The sequence below is a fragment of the Drosophila suzukii genome, chromosome 2R (assembly GCF_043229965.1).
Source record: "Drosophila suzukii chromosome 2R, CBGP_Dsuzu_IsoJpt1.0, whole genome shotgun sequence".
NCBI classification, from domain to species: domain Eukaryota; kingdom Metazoa; phylum Arthropoda; class Insecta; order Diptera; family Drosophilidae; genus Drosophila; species Drosophila suzukii.
In genome coordinates this window covers 20,984,819-21,000,186 of record NC_092081.1, presented here as the reverse complement: position 1 = coordinate 21,000,186, position 15,368 = coordinate 20,984,819, and the positions used below count along the sequence as shown (strand labels likewise).

Genomic DNA, 15,368 nt, shown 5'->3' with positions numbered 1-15,368 from the left:
TCATTTGCACAGACGCACTGAATCCCAATTAGGGAGCTCGGCTTGCCATGAAACGGGAGGCCTTTAAAACGTGTAGATCGGTTAATAGCGTCGCCAGTCGATTGCGAAACCTGAAAGCGGCGAAAAGTGGCGGAAGGATGGAGTATCCACGGATTAAAATGAAACCCCTGCTGATGCTGACTGTATTAATGTTCATTTTCTTCTTCAGCTGCTGTCTGGGCGGCAAAACGACCACCATGTGAGAGGATTACGCAACCATTCAGCCACTAGACCCCTTTCACTAATCCATCCTTTCACCCTTTCTCCCCAAAAATACCAGCGTTAGCCACACAGACACCCTGGATCCGCAGGCCGACGGTTTCTGGGCGAACAAGACCACTTGGAACGCTCGGTGGGTGAAGTACTGGCGGGCCAAGAAGATCTATGAGCCGGTGTGGAAGAAGGTCTGGACACCCACCATCCACAACGAGTGGGTTCCCCTGCCCAACGCCCCCAACGAGTGGGAGGCGGAAAAGGGCCACTCGTACCAATGACACTCGAGAGACTGAAACCTAAACTAAGAGTATTTTATAGTTATTTATCTTTTATTTTGTATTCAGTGGTAATTAAAGTCTAGAGATAATTTAAAGTGGCGCCAATGCAAATGGTAGTGGAATGGATGGCCTTATGAGCTAGCGACTGGTTTACGACTATTTACAAGGAGCTTGGAACCGGGCGTTGTGTGATGCAACCGTTTCGGTGATGCAATGGCCACCTACGCGCCGGGAAACTTGAATGACTGCGAGGTGGCTGCCACCGAGGCGGCGGGCGCGGCTACGGGGGATTTGGCCGCCTCCAGGGACTTGGCCTGGAAGTCGGCGCTGGCCACGGGCTGCAGCAAAGTTGGCTTTCCGGCAGCATTGGTGTCATCTCGCTTCCACACCACCTTATCCTTGCCATCGGCCGACTTGGTGGCCGTGACACCCGCATCCTTGCGATCCCAGTCAAAGCCGTGCTCATGATGATGGTGATCGTGGTGGTGGTCGGGCGAGGGGAACCACTCGGAAATGACCACTGGCTTCCAGATCTTCTTCCAGCCGGGAACCCAGATCTCCTTCCATCCGGGCACCCAAATTTGCTTCCATGCCTCCTTCCACTCCTGATAATTTATCGGAAATTTAGTTTTTATATATATATTTTGAGATATAACTTACCAATTTATCGGTCCAGATTTCCTTCTTGGCTGGCTTCCAGTACTGCTTCCATCCCTCCTTCCACTCCAGCTTCTTCTCAGGCACCCAGATTTGTTTCTTGGCTGGCTTCCAGATCTTCTTCCAGTGCGACTTCCAGACCACTTTCTATAATTTTTAGAATCAGAGCGTTTAGAAGGCATGTAACTAGTATAATGATATGGTATAACCAACCTTCTTCCACAAATCGTGGCTGGTGTACTCCCAACCCTCGTGATCCTTGCCCAGATATTTCTCGCCGGGAATGCCAACCTGGAATTCAAAGCGTTTTTAGATACATCCATTTAAAATATGTGTAATGTTTATACCTTGACTAATTCTGGTGTCCAGATCTGTTTGTAATCGGGTACTTGAATGTCCTTCCAGGCGGGCACTAAAATCTCTTTCCAGTGGGGAACCTAAGTTGTATATGAAAAGTTAGATTAAATTTCTTATAAGTATAAGCTAGGACACCAACCCAAATTTGTTTCCAGGCGGGAACCTGAATTTCCTTCCAGCCAGGTACTTTCACCCAATGAGGCTTCCAGATCTGTGAGAAAAAATTGTGGATGTTAGTACATGATATTCCTTAATAATTTTAAAAACATTTCAAGTCCTAACCAGATTATAATAGTTTTAATTCAAATTCAAAAAATCTTAAATATTTTAACGATCTCCAAAATTCTTTGGCATTTGTGGGCTTAAACTATTTGTATTGTTATTTACCTTCTTCCACGAGGGATTCCAGATTTGTTTCTTGGCCGGGTTCCAGATCTTCTTCCATCCCTCCTTCCAGGTGACCTTCTTCTTCCAGTACCCGGGGTCATGGTGCTCGTGATGGTGCTCATGGTGTTCGATAATGTGCTCGTGGTGTTCGTGGTGCTCGTGATCGTGGATCAGGCCATCGCCCAGTCCCAGTCCCAGATCGATCCGCTGCTGGGCAACACTTTTGCTGTCCACCTGGGAAGCGGCAGGCTGCTGATCCACCACAGCCTTGGATTGACTGCCTCCGATGGCCCAACAGAGCACACCGAGCAGACCCAACTGGAACGAAAAGCGGCGAGATGTAGTTACCCTTCAAACATCCAATAGATACAAATCAAAAGACTGAGACAACAAACTCGAGCATGAAGAAAGCTTGTTCAAATTGAATTCGCAACGATCATGTTAATGAATTCCATATTCTCCAAAAGAAAGGTGAGTGACTGAAAACGAGTTTTAAGTGGGTCACAGTCTGGCATTGTTTTGGCAGACCGACAGGGAAATATTGCATAACCCCTGCTGTTTATAATTTCATACAAAGCCTGACCTGGGTCAAGAGAGCAGGTATAGTTGATGACAAATTATGCCGGGCATGGCCCCTCTTTATTTGGTCAATTTGTTTTATTATGTAAATAGGTTTTCGTATTGTTAAGATAAATATGGAACTGCTGGGAAAAATGACGCAAGACAGCTCTGCATTTGGAGAATCCAACAAGGTCAGAGGAACGCCTTTGTGATTTCGCAAAATTAGCCCGATTTGTGGATACAATTTCAAAAGCCCAAGCCCACTACAGTATACCTAATACCAATCAATTGGCGCATAAATGTCAACGAGGTCCGGCCCGATTATGAAATGGAAATTAGCGCCAGCAAAAATTATCTCATCGGATAGTGCTAATTGTAGCAGATCGATCGTGTCAGCTTCCTCACTTCGGCTGGGCAGTGAAAGCTACGTCGACTGGTTTCGCCTGCAGTTGGATCATCGGTCGTGAGGGAAAAGAGCTGGTAACTCCGCACTGCACCCCATGGACATATGGCTATACTATATGTATATCCCCCGGTCGCTAATGAAACGATCGCGATTTTAATTGTTGACAATGCGCCACAAGTCGGAAGGGAATCGGCGGGCAGTCAGGGGTCTCACAAAAAACTAATGAAAAATGCATGGATCGTGCTGTTGACAAAAGCCGACCGACAGGAAGAAAGTGTTTCCCTTGCTCAGTTGTAAATTCCACTAGATAAATATTTAAAAATATGTTTGGCTTAAAAAAAAACAAAAAAACCAATGAACAATTATAAAGAAATCGGTATATAAAAATAATACTCAAGGAAATTATCTCAACATAGGAAATATAATTTTAAACAAATAAATGATATTTATAGATTGAAAGAAAAGATCTTTGTTTTTAAGTTATTAATTTATTTTTGAAGAAACAAGCTCTTATTTAACTTTTTAAAAAATTTGAAATTGCTATGACCTAACCCAAATTGCAAATATAATATACCAAATTGGTATACATTTTTTAATAAACCAATATCATCATATAGCAAACAAATACTTGATCGATGATAACTTAATATTTTTCAAAAGAAATAATTAAACCACCTTGCCAAACCAAGGTTTTGCAATTTTCCTAGAAAAATTCACTGAAGCATACATCCCCGAAATAAATTGCCACAACAACTTCGCAGCCTATGCAAATATAACGAGTACTCCATTAGTTCCACTTGTGCAGCTACCACCCGCAACCCCAATTCGAAGTTAATTTCCATTTCGCGACACTTTTTCACAGTTTTTAAACATTTATTTTTACTATTTTCTTGGTAATTACCACAAAATGCCGCTGGATCCTCATGGCTCCCGATTACAGCTGGTGAAACGCTTAGGTTAAGACACTATCTGTATAGGCACTATTTGGCGGTATCTTTGAAATATATATCACTTTGAGCCAACTTTGGGGATGGGCCAGCACTTCTTTGGCCACTTTCGTGGAATCGACTGTCGAGCTGAAGATCGGGCACCTACGGTTAAATACACACCGCGCAGGTGCAGCCGGCTAAAAGAGAGTATTACTTCCCAAAACGCTCTCTGTCTCCAGTGAAAATGAGAGTTAAAACCGAGGCAGACCTTGAATTTTGATAACGGTTTCGTGTGTAAACAATGACGAAGCTTTTGCTCGCAAAGCTTCAAGCCGGCTTGCCTCTTTTTTGCCTCCAAGCCAACCTCTCTTCAGACAGCCCACTCTTTTGGCCATTTTTTTAAAACCTGGAGACGTGACTTGGTCTGCAGGCTGCTCCAAATGTTGTAATCGCCCCGAACGCTTATAGCCATAAATGTTATAAATCTCTATAAAGAAAAAGAGAAAAAAGTTCAAAATCAACGACTACATTTAGGCAATGCAAATTAATAGCACGCATTGGAAAACCAAAAAACAAAATTAAGTCCAAGCCCATTGCGTTTGTCTTCGCTTTTTTGTGATTATTGTTTTTTGGGAATTCTTATTGTTCAATCCCTCAGCAAAACGAAGGTCGTCACGTCTTTGTTTAATATGTCCAGTGGTGTCGCATTAATTAGATGGTTTTTAATGTAATTTATTGCCCATCGAAGTCCCAATTCGGTTAAGGGCAATGCTCGTGGACGTGTCTATGGCTTAGATCCCCATTTAACCATTGCATTTCTTCATGTGCTAGCCAACAATGTGGCAAGACATTGAAAGACAATAGCCAGCATTTTTAATTTCATTTTCCGTTTCATTTCCTGCCACATTTTCATTGGGATCCGCAACAGCAAGACATGCGGAATACCGCTCTTTAAATGGTTCGATTCATTTGGCCAAAAGCAAGTTAATTGCATGTTGATTTAATTTCAAATGAATGAGCAGCAGTGGATAGCTCACCTGTTGGCCAGCTTATGGAGTTCCAGGTGCGTGTGTGTACCTGGTCTGGTTCCGTTTCACTTAGTGGGAAGTGATCGGTTGCATAACTCAGCCGGCTCTATAAATATGTGTATATCCTATAATATATTTACCAGAGTTCTCTTTGGCTGCCAGGACTTTCACCGCAGCCTTTCTCCCTTAATGGCTGGCCATCATTTTCCGCCAGCTGACAGCTAGTTCCACCCTCTGCATAAGGAAGTGCCAAACATGATTCACACACCAGCAGCCAAAACGAAATCATATTAATATTCATCAATTTCAGATACACATAGAGCGGCCTGTGTGTCCCCTTTCAGGAAGTGGAGCCACAAAACTGGACTGAAATGCGTAACAACTTGCCCATGGCCATGCGTTCGGTTCAGACCCAGGTCCTCCGCCTCCTCATCGCCATTGCCAACTCCAAACTCCCAACTGCAGACTATAGACCACAAACTGCAGACGGTGTTGAACCACTTTTACTTTCCCCCCTTTCGTTTGGCTGGCTAACAGCGTGATGTGGCGTTTTATTTATTTATTTATGCCTTTCATGATTATTCATCTTATCGTCGGCGGTAATCGGTCAATATATGCGCAGCTATAAGGGTAAGTTGTTGTCAACTGCACTGGAAAAAATAAGACTACACCAAAAGAACATTTCGGAAAAGTGGAATATTTTTGTATATCCTCCGTAGTTATTAGAGCCATGATTAAATCAATATTATGTTATGTAATTTTCCCGAGTGATAAAGGATGATTAATTAAAGAGACCTACATATATGGTTTATAAAATGATATATCGACTGGAGCAAAAAACTTCGTTCGCTGGAATTGTTCGCCATCTTTTTCTGAAGAATTCGCGTTTTCATTTTTCTTTGATGTTCTATTTTTTCCTTGTTTTAGAAGGCCTAAATTCCGCGAATTCTTTAGGAGTATGACAAACAAGTTCAGTTTAATAAGACAATGATACAAAAACCGCGAATTCTTTAGAAGAGGGTGGTGCTAATTATTAAGGCGACTGATTTTTTTCATTTAAATTGATTTCTTATTTTTAATGGGCTAACAATTTAAGAAGTATTTTCTCGCTGTGGCTGGCCATTTAAAATCGGTTCCGGCATGAAAATTAGAGCAACATTTGGCATGCATTTCCTTGCTCTGGCGGCGCTGCGTTGGCTGATTTGAATTGCCAAAACGATTGCCAAAGCGATCGCAGATTGGCAGCCCGCCTTGGAATGGGAGTGGGTGTGGGCCGCATAACTCGGGGAAGGGGGCGTGGCTGCCGCCCCCACTGTCACATTGGCCAGGCAATCACACTTGATCGCACACATGCCCACGAAGTGACACCTTTTTTTATTGTGGTCCTCTTACTTCCGATTGAGTTCGGCTTCCTGCTTGTCCACCAAAAAATAAGCAAATGCCGCCAAGGAAGCTGGACGAACTGCTTTGACAAAATGCGTGTGCATGGCCAAGAGTCGAGATGTCGAGTTGTCACCGCTCTTGTTTTTGGCCATATAAGGCGAATTTGGTCCGCCAGTTTGGGCGCCTCAATCGAAAACGATTTCCCACTTGCTACAATTTCCGCAAGGCCTCTGGTTAGGCTAAAAGCAATTCTGGGAAATCATATATCGAAATACTGGGGTCTTTTCCCCTGAAGGTCAGCTGCAATAGGTTGACACCATTTCGGGCAAAACAAAAGACTTAAGGCACGAACCTCTCTTGCAACGCATGCCCATAACAAAGTAACTGCATGAGTTATGTCTCTATTATAGCCCAGTGCCATTGGCGGCGCTTCGATGTGTCATTTGCATACATAAGCAGTCGATTGGCTATTAGTTCGGTCTTCATTTCAATTCAGCGATCGCATAATGAGACGCACTGGCGCCTTGGTTCACTTGGGCAGAAACCACTTGCGGAAATGCAGGCGATCAAACTGGTTCATACAACGAGTTCACTGACCCAGCGAAGAGAAAAAGTTAGCATAAGCAAGGTGTGGATATCATTTCATCATCTCCACTTACCAATAAGATTTTAGATATAGGAAAGTATGTCAGATACTGTTTGTGTACCTCAAAAAAGTTTATGAACATATATAAATCTTACATTATTTTTAACTTAATTTGGTTTTAGATCAAGTTTGATCTGAAACAATCGTTGAAACCCGGTAAAATACAGGAAAATGTTCGTGTAAAAAACACATCAAAAGATAAGATCTTAATAATATGGCAAATCAAATTACAGTGGTTAAAAAATTTGCAAAGCATATATAACGTTCCACTCAATATTTTTAACAAGCGAGGACATGTTTTAGGCCAGGAAATATATTTAGAAACCCACGACTTGGAGCGGGCTCCCGGCTAATGGCAATATTTGCCAGATTAGCTGCTAACTATCTGGATCAACGGAGATGGCGAGTGCCAGTAGCTGATTTACCTCACTCGGTCAGCTGCAGTCACGCTCGCCAATTGACTGGGACATGCAAACGACTGGCCACCGCTGATTGCATAATTGCCAACTTTCTGGCGTTGGCGGTGGCGTTGCAGACGACGGAGCTCAAAACTCAAAACTGAAAACTCCCAACCCCAAACACAAAACACCACATGTGCCAATCAATTTCGTTTCCGTTCATCTGGCCAGCTTTCCAGTTTTTCACCTGGCGAAAAACGAAAATTCACTTGCCAGTTGGAGGGTTCAAGGAGGCGTCTAGTCCCGGAAAATCCGGTTCAGCTTTGTTGCATCACAGGGTTCCATCTAACAACTGGGATCAATTGATAATAAATGGCACCAGCTGATATTAAGTGATTTCCTTTGGAAAAACCTTATATATTATATTAATTCCAAATGTCCAAATGTCAATATTTAATGCCTTTTTATTATTCTGAACTTATAAAAATATTGTAAAATGCTACCCAAAACAAGGATTGAAAAAAAAGGACCACAATTATAGGCAAAGGGATCCTTGCTATTCAAACTCGCTGAGTACATAACATTAAAATCCTTTTTAATAATATACTAAAATCATATGTAACAGGTAGAAGGAAGCTTTTTCAATCCTATAAGTATATATATTCAGGATCACTAGCCGAACTAGAATGATCATCAATCCATCGAATTTTTAAATTTACCGCGTATTTTCCCCCATTGAATTCGCTGTCTACATTGTAATTCGCCTCAATGTAAAATATTTTACCTTACATGCAACATAAAATTAAAACTTAGAGGTCGCTATGAGAAAGCTCTTCTATAACTTTTGTATAGGTGGCGCCACTTTTTGTATTATTTTTATAAATATTCGTTGTATATATTAATTTTGGGGAATACTAATTGACAAAATATATACATACATTTTCTGGCAATTCTTCACATGAAAGACTTTCTTGATTACTTGGCAAAAATACAATTAGACAGAATTTTTAAATAATTCAAAGTTAACGGCTTTTACTTTATAGAACACTTATAAGGACAACAATTTATTCTGTTTGCTTATTGATTTGCAAACAAATTTATTAGCCACTTAAGAAATCGATATGCCAATAAGGTCAACAAGACCACCCTTAACACTCAGGAAATACTTCTTAAAACTAAATAAAATCTCCCCAAACTTCTAAAAACTATTTGCCTTTCCTCCAACCAACAAAATATGACCATTAAAACCAAAAAGGGGTTAGAGTGGGTTGGTTTAGAGGGGTGCCAAAGGTGGTACCGCCCCTCTGGGCACCTGGGTGTGTCCTGTCTAGTGTCGCCGCACCGAAGCGAGGAGTTCAACAGGCTGCCCCACTAAATCAACAAAAACAAAACCGCAAACTGCCGATAAGCGCCGCAACATAAAGGGGTGTCCACCACAGCAATACCTCTCGGAGAAACCACAGAACCACCCATGGCAACCCACAGTGGACAGGAAGCCAACTGACCCGCATAGAAGCAACTTTCCGACACACCAGTGCCAGCAAAACAAACAAATGGCTCACATTAAAATGAACGGCAGCGGAAATATTAGCGAAAATGTTGAAAATTTGTGTATGCCAGAGGATATATACAGGGGGTTTGGAAAACCCAGTGGAAAGCCCAAAAGTTGGGGACACTTAACAGGCTTCGTTTGTTGCTATTTGGCCTGGCCAAACAAGAGGAGTTGGGGGGCTGAGTCCTCCAGAGGGGGTCTTTGCAGCCCAAAATGGATATGCGTTGACAACTGGCAGTCGACGTTGTTTTTCCTACTTCTGTATCCTTGCCGTAAGGTCCTGGCCAATATGCACGCCGAACATGCAAAGCGAGGCGAAAGCGACCCACGATTAGGGGCGGGTTCTATTCAACCCGGTTATAACTGAAAAACTGTGTTCGAAATTAGCTACCCAGTGAGGTTTTTGTTTCTGGGGAGTGGGATAAAACTATGTCAACGTTTTGGGTTCAGGCTGGAGTTTTTCGGGGGGTGGGTGTTCGGATCGTTTAAATAAAAATCGGTTGGCATGCAATTTGACTGGATATCGTAGTCATGACTTGGAAAGTATACTTTCATAGCTTTATCAATCGAAATGGCAGATGGAATCAGCTTGTTAAGCCATTTATAATATAAGACTGGCTGCTATATCTAGGCTAGCGAATATCAGACGAAAATGAGAAACTTTGTTAGTTGTTATTATGATTTAATTACCTTAAATCAATATTAGAATGTAAGTTAAGGGATTTCAGACCTTAAAGATTAATTATATTACTTATAGACGTCATTTTGGTAAATATTCTTTAGTATACTAATTGCAATATATTATTATATTATTATATTATATTATCATATCGTATTATTGTTTTTATATCATATATAATATAATATATAACATTGCTTAAGATATCATAAAAAGTATTTTTCCTCGAATCTAACCGTAAAACTTTATAAGAAAGGTGCTCTTTAAGGCCAAATGGCCAATACTAATCGAAATGGGACTCCGTTCGGAAGACGGGGGAATTGTTTGACATCTGTTTGAAATAAGTGGCTTGGGATGGGGGCTTTGGCAACTCCATTTGGAGGTTTGGGCCCGGTTCGGTTTGTTGATTTTGCCCTGTTTTGTTTTATTTTGTTTCATTTGCTCGTGCCGCATTTGGGTCTAGGGTAGTTAAAGTTTATCTACACTCATTTGCCGTGTTTGTGTTTTTCTACCCATAAACCTACTTTACGGTCTGGAAAAAAATTAAAAATACTGTTTGCTGTCTTTTGTTTGTCGCCTTCGGTTTTTATTTAATTCCAGTTCATTCGGTTATTTATTGATTCCGTAAGTTGCTAAAATCTTTTAATAGCTTTCCTCACTCGCATGGGTCATTAAGAGATAGACAAAGCTGCGGTATACAACATATTTAAGGAAACTCACGCACACTTCAACTATAAATGCTGGCCAACAGTACACTCATAAATCAGTTGACATTTTTAATGACAAATTTTTGTTGCTGTTTTTGTTTTCTCTGACAACTTTCCTCAAGGGGAAATGGGCAGTGGAATGCGAAGGTTGCAAAAAATTAAAAAAGAATGAAATGTATTTCATAAAAAATGTTTTGCGTATTCAACCAGGCATTAACTTAATTGCGGCTGTATCCTCACAGAACTCTTTGTCTCAATCCAAGCAGTTCTGGTACTAAATCTTAACCCTGCCATGCCCGATTACATTTTCAGCTGTTCGCCGTGTAATTGATAGATCCCTACGAGGGCGGATCCAGGAGTATGTTCTATATAGAGCCATCCGAAATGCCGCCCACACACCCCAGGCAGAAATCCGTATCTTTTTTTTTTTAGTCGTGTTGGCTTGCCGTCTATTTTTGAAACAACAAACAAATTATGAGAATGAGAGTGAAAATGGGCGACAGAGATTCAGGCGCACACGTTGCCCATAGACAGGGCCATATATCGTACTATCTATAGATTGCCTAAGTATTTTGTGATTTTTCTTAATCATCATAAATTCGTGTTGCCTCCACCGTCAAACAGCAGGAAAAAAGGAAAAAGCCAGCGACACGAAGAGAGCCAAAGACATTTGGCAGTTGGACAAGAACTTTCCCGGCGACGGAAACATCAATAAATTAGAAATGTTTAGCTCAACTCTGATGGGGATGGGGGTGGTTCAGTGGGTGGTGGTGGCTGTGGGGGCCACAACTTATTGTCTGCGCCTTGTAGAATTTTGTGTGTGGCGGAGGAATTCGTGTATGTCTCACTCGGTTGCCTTTGGTCATAAGTCGGGGCATTTAATGGCCGCCTTCTGGCTGGGCTTCCATTGAGGTGATTTCCGCTGGCCTCGAAGGGGGTTGAACACCAGGATGCTGCGCAGTCGCACCCAAAATCACAGAAAGGGATGCTGATTCTATGGAGTCATGCAAAATGGTTTCCTGATATCAGCCATTTTGTAGGCCAGTTAAATGAAACAAAACATTAGGTTTCTAAAATGATAGAGCAGCATAAAACATTGTTAAAAAATATTTAAGAAATTCTTGAAACCAAAGAAGTAGTTTTAAAATGGGTAAGAATAAATACTATTTTTAGCTATATGGAACATTAAATAGATTTATTAGAATACCCAAATGTCTAGAAATATTTTTTTCCTTAACGTATTTGTTGTTCCTAAAAATTGTTAAAAATAATTATATTAATTTTGTCATATATAAGAATGGTGAATTACAGTTACATTTGCCTAACCCTTAATCTCTATAAGTCGAAGTCGTTCACTTATAATGTAAGGAAATGCTGGTATATTGGACCTCCTTTTCTGGGAAACGTCGGTTTTAGTTGTGAAAGTTCTTCTGTATTCGGTATCTAAACATGTTTTTGTCTCTAAATAGATATATATATTCTCTTTTTAAGTCGATGGCCACTGCAGCTAGCACTCTAAATCCTAATAAGGTATTAAGTTATAATAGTGATTGATATCTGATAGCTTATATGTATTAATTTAAATAAATAATATTTAATGCCTATATATTATTATTTAACACGTCTTAAAAATATTTTAAGAATTTAAAAGCCCTTTTAAGAAACAATATTTCAATTTTTAACTAAAAACTCAGATCCTTTTAAGGTTCTTAGTTCCTTGCTTGAATAAATATATGTATATCATCGCTGCCTCAATGCACATGTGGCTCCACTTTGCGCCTGTAATTTCATATTCCTCTGAAGAGTGGTGGGTTGGCAACAACGTCATCGCCCCCAAACTAGCCAGCCCACTAGAACCACCCCCACCCACCCTCTGGAAGCGCCACCCGCTGCCAATTAACGTAATTAAATGATGCGTAGGGAGTCAACAGTTGGAGTACTCTGCACTACAGGCACACACACGCCCAGGTCCTTGCCGTCATGGTGGGTATCTTATCCTTCTGCTTAATTAATTTGGGACATGGAATAAAAAGTTGTATACTAGGGAGTTGCACTCGCCGGCATTTAATGCTTCAATTGGGAGTTGGAACCGGAATTGGAGAATCCTCGCAGCAGTCCATCGATAATTGGAACCCAGCGAAGCCACACAAAGGAATCGGAAAACCCACAAAAATATGTATACATTAAGTTGGAACAGAGAGAACGTCATCCTTCACAGGACTTGGCCCTGTCAGCATAGCTTGGAAATCATGCGAGTTGTATGCGAAATCATCCAACACTTTTTGCCTAATTTCCCCGAGGACCTCGGACCTCATGTAAGGGGAATATCCATTTGCTGACCCAAATTTTTGGCCACACGAAAGGCCAAACGCAAATTATGCTAATCATGGCCCACTCGGCATCATCTCTCTTACTTAGCCAACGTTAATGACCGTTATTCGCCGCTCTCTTTATGGAGTAGTTACACCAGCCTATAATTCTTTTGTGCGCTTCTGGCTTTAATTAAACTAATTACCACAATTTAACAGTCAAAATGTCGCGAAATGTATTCCAAACTTTGGCTGAATAGGCCTTGTTTTTCTTCTAGCCATGATTCATTGGGTTACTTTATTATGATTATGGCTAATATTTCCAATGGGTTATTATAAGAAAAAAGTAATTATTAGGAAAAAAAAAAGTTTTGTTTTATTTCAATATGCTTTAAAATGATTTTTTCTTTTGATCTTATGTTTGTGGATTATTATTTATTAATAATTGATTTTAAACCTATCATAACTTTAGCATTTTTAGTTTTCTTACCCAATGGATTACAATCTCCCTGCCAAATAATTTAATTATCTTTAGCATTTGTCACGAAACCCACAACTTTTTTTGTTTTAAGAACACGCACCTTAATTGAGCATAATACACCATAATTCCGATAGGTAACCCCCAAAATTGGCTTTCAATCTGCAGTCCTTGCCACTGCAAATTGATTTGCATAAATTCATATTGGCAGCCGAAATCATTGCCTACTTTCAGGCAACCCGCAGGGTCAACAACTCCTGCCAAGGCCTTCGGGAAATTGGTAAGAGACGGGGCTTAAATGCCAGAATATGCAAAACAAAACGCGCGACAAACGAAATAAATTCAAATGCGTTTTCGGCGGCTCTTAAATGTATGCCAGCCCCAAAAATTAATTACAGGCTGTAAGGTAATTTCAGCCAGGAGCTGTGCTTTTTGTGGCCAAAAGGATACGTTGGCAAGGAGCCCCAGAATGGCCAAAAACCACTGTTAAATAGAGGAAACGACAACGGCGACGCAGCGCTAAAGGAAATATAAATGCGACATACTTTCGGAGCCCAGGTAAAACAATTGCGTGTAACTGGGCGATTAACATGATATGCGGAAATTTTCCCGTATTGCAAATGCAAATAAATGTTGGGGGTCCTCGAAATACTCAAACGCGCAGGCGTCGAAACCGCCCCGTGAAAAGTACCCACATACCATCACAACCTATACGAAGTACTCGTCATCGTTTTTGCCCCGGGCTCTTGGCGAATAAAATTATATTGCATGCGGAACTTGAACGAGTCCTTGGGCCTGATGGGAAAAGACTTCGTGCCTGGACAGTTGGCGGCCTGTCAGTCAGTCGCCGCAGATCCACCTGGCTGAAATGAGCCCAGAATGGCAGTGTGAATAGCCCGCAAAACCATCTGAACTTGAATAGAAATTCCTGAGTTTTAGCTCAAAAAGTATCCATCCTGACAAATTCCAAGCTAATTACTGCCAAATTATGTCACCCCAAAAGAAGTCGAGACCAGACACATTTTTCACGAGATTATTCTAGCAAACACTGTGCAAATCCCCTCGGTGACAATCAAAATCGCTGGCAAATAAACTAAAATCAAGCTAAAATAATACAAAAAAAATAAGAATACAGCAACAAATACCAGCAACTAATCTATGCTAATAAATTGTCAACCAAAATAATTTCAACAATAACAAAAAAGGAGAACACACAGGCAAAGATGAAAAAGTTTTTAGTCGAAATTCTGAAATAGTTTTGGCCGTTTCCTGCTTTTGGGGCCGCGAAGAATTCCAGAGGTGAGTAAAGTTTATAATATAAATAAATTTGACATTTTCTTGTTTCACTTTTAATTTCCCTCAACTATTAAAGCCGCCATGTGGGCGTTGTGAGGTGATTCTCTTGTTGCATTCTTTTCCTATAAGACTTTTCTTTTTTCGGGTATGATGAACAGAGTTTTTAAAATGTATTAAAAAATCTGGGAAAAAGTTGAAGACAGCAATAAATAAATGTCTTTTCTATATATTATGGAATAAACTTAACTTCGCAATCAATTTATTTCCTTTTTAATGATGCATCATAAATATATCCCATATACACAGTCACATTTTTTCAGTCCTGCTTAAAGATAATAAACTCAATAAGTGAGATCCAAAAACGGGGGTATTTAAAAGACCGGTCTCTTGGGCACTCTATAACTTCTCCCTCCCCCAAATTTTGTTTTCATTTCATAAACACTAAAAACATTTATTATCAAGTCCCAAAGTTTTATGTCTGCGCGTATTTATAGACCCCCTACCAAAACGACACAGAAACGAACTGTTTGTGGTTGGTAAAACATGCCATCAGGTGAGGGAAATTGGGTATTTGATAGCTTTCATCAAAGAATTGTGCAATTTTATGAATCGTATAAAATTAATTACCCCGGGGATATTAATTTATGATACGAGCGCCGTTTATCTCTATCTCTATCTATTGCATCTATATTTATCTGTGGACCATGACTAAATCCACCTTATATCTGGTAGACATAATCTCGTTGGTCTTATCTTCGCTGGTATCTCGAGCTGCTCTTCGAGCTCCAAACAGCTGTTAGGAAAGCGAATCGAACTAAAATGCCAACCGGTTTAGTTTTAGCCACAGACAGACAGTCAGGTGTTTGTGTCAAGAATGCATGAACACAAAAATATTTTTACATAAAAGGCAAATCAAGAGCTATAATCGAATAAAATAAAACAGGAATCAAAAATACACAATGAAATGGAAAAAGAAACACTAATGTCAATAAATTAAGTCAACAAAAGTGACCAACGAAAGCGGACCGCTATAAAAGACCAATGCTTTAGAAAGGGGGAAAT

At 40.5% G+C, this 15,368-nt stretch overlaps 2 protein-coding genes across 3 annotated transcripts; one reads left to right on the top strand and one right to left on the bottom strand.

The window, feature by feature from the left end:
- The first annotated feature begins 47 nt into the window (after positions 1 to 47).
- On the top strand, positions 48 to 628 carry LOC108008243 (uncharacterized). Its single transcript, XM_017072034.4, has 2 exons — positions 48 to 238; positions 320 to 628. The coding sequence occupies exons 1-2, from the start codon at positions 48 to 50 to the stop codon at positions 531 to 533; spliced, it is 405 nt and encodes a 134-aa protein (XP_016927523.3). The 3' UTR covers positions 534 to 628.
- Positions 566 to 3,985, bottom strand: LOC108009862 (uncharacterized). Of its 2 annotated transcripts, XM_017074562.4 has the most exons (7): positions 3,803 to 3,984; positions 1,935 to 2,252; positions 1,687 to 1,758; positions 1,538 to 1,627; positions 1,404 to 1,481; positions 1,194 to 1,337; positions 566 to 1,138 (listed from the first exon to the last, which is right to left on the bottom strand). In XM_017074562.4, the coding sequence occupies exons 1-7, from the start codon at positions 3,824 to 3,826 to the stop codon at positions 755 to 757; spliced, it is 1,110 nt and encodes a 369-aa protein (XP_016930051.1). In that variant the 5' UTR covers positions 3,827 to 3,984; the 3' UTR covers positions 566 to 754. The 2 variants fall into 2 exon arrangements, with proteins under 2 accessions (XP_016930051.1, XP_070850741.1); XM_070994640.1 differs by lacking the exons at positions 1,404 to 1,481; positions 1,538 to 1,627; positions 1,687 to 1,758 and having other exon boundaries at positions 1,194 to 1,307; positions 3,803 to 3,985.
- Between the last annotated feature and the right edge of the window lie 11,383 nt (positions 3,986 to 15,368).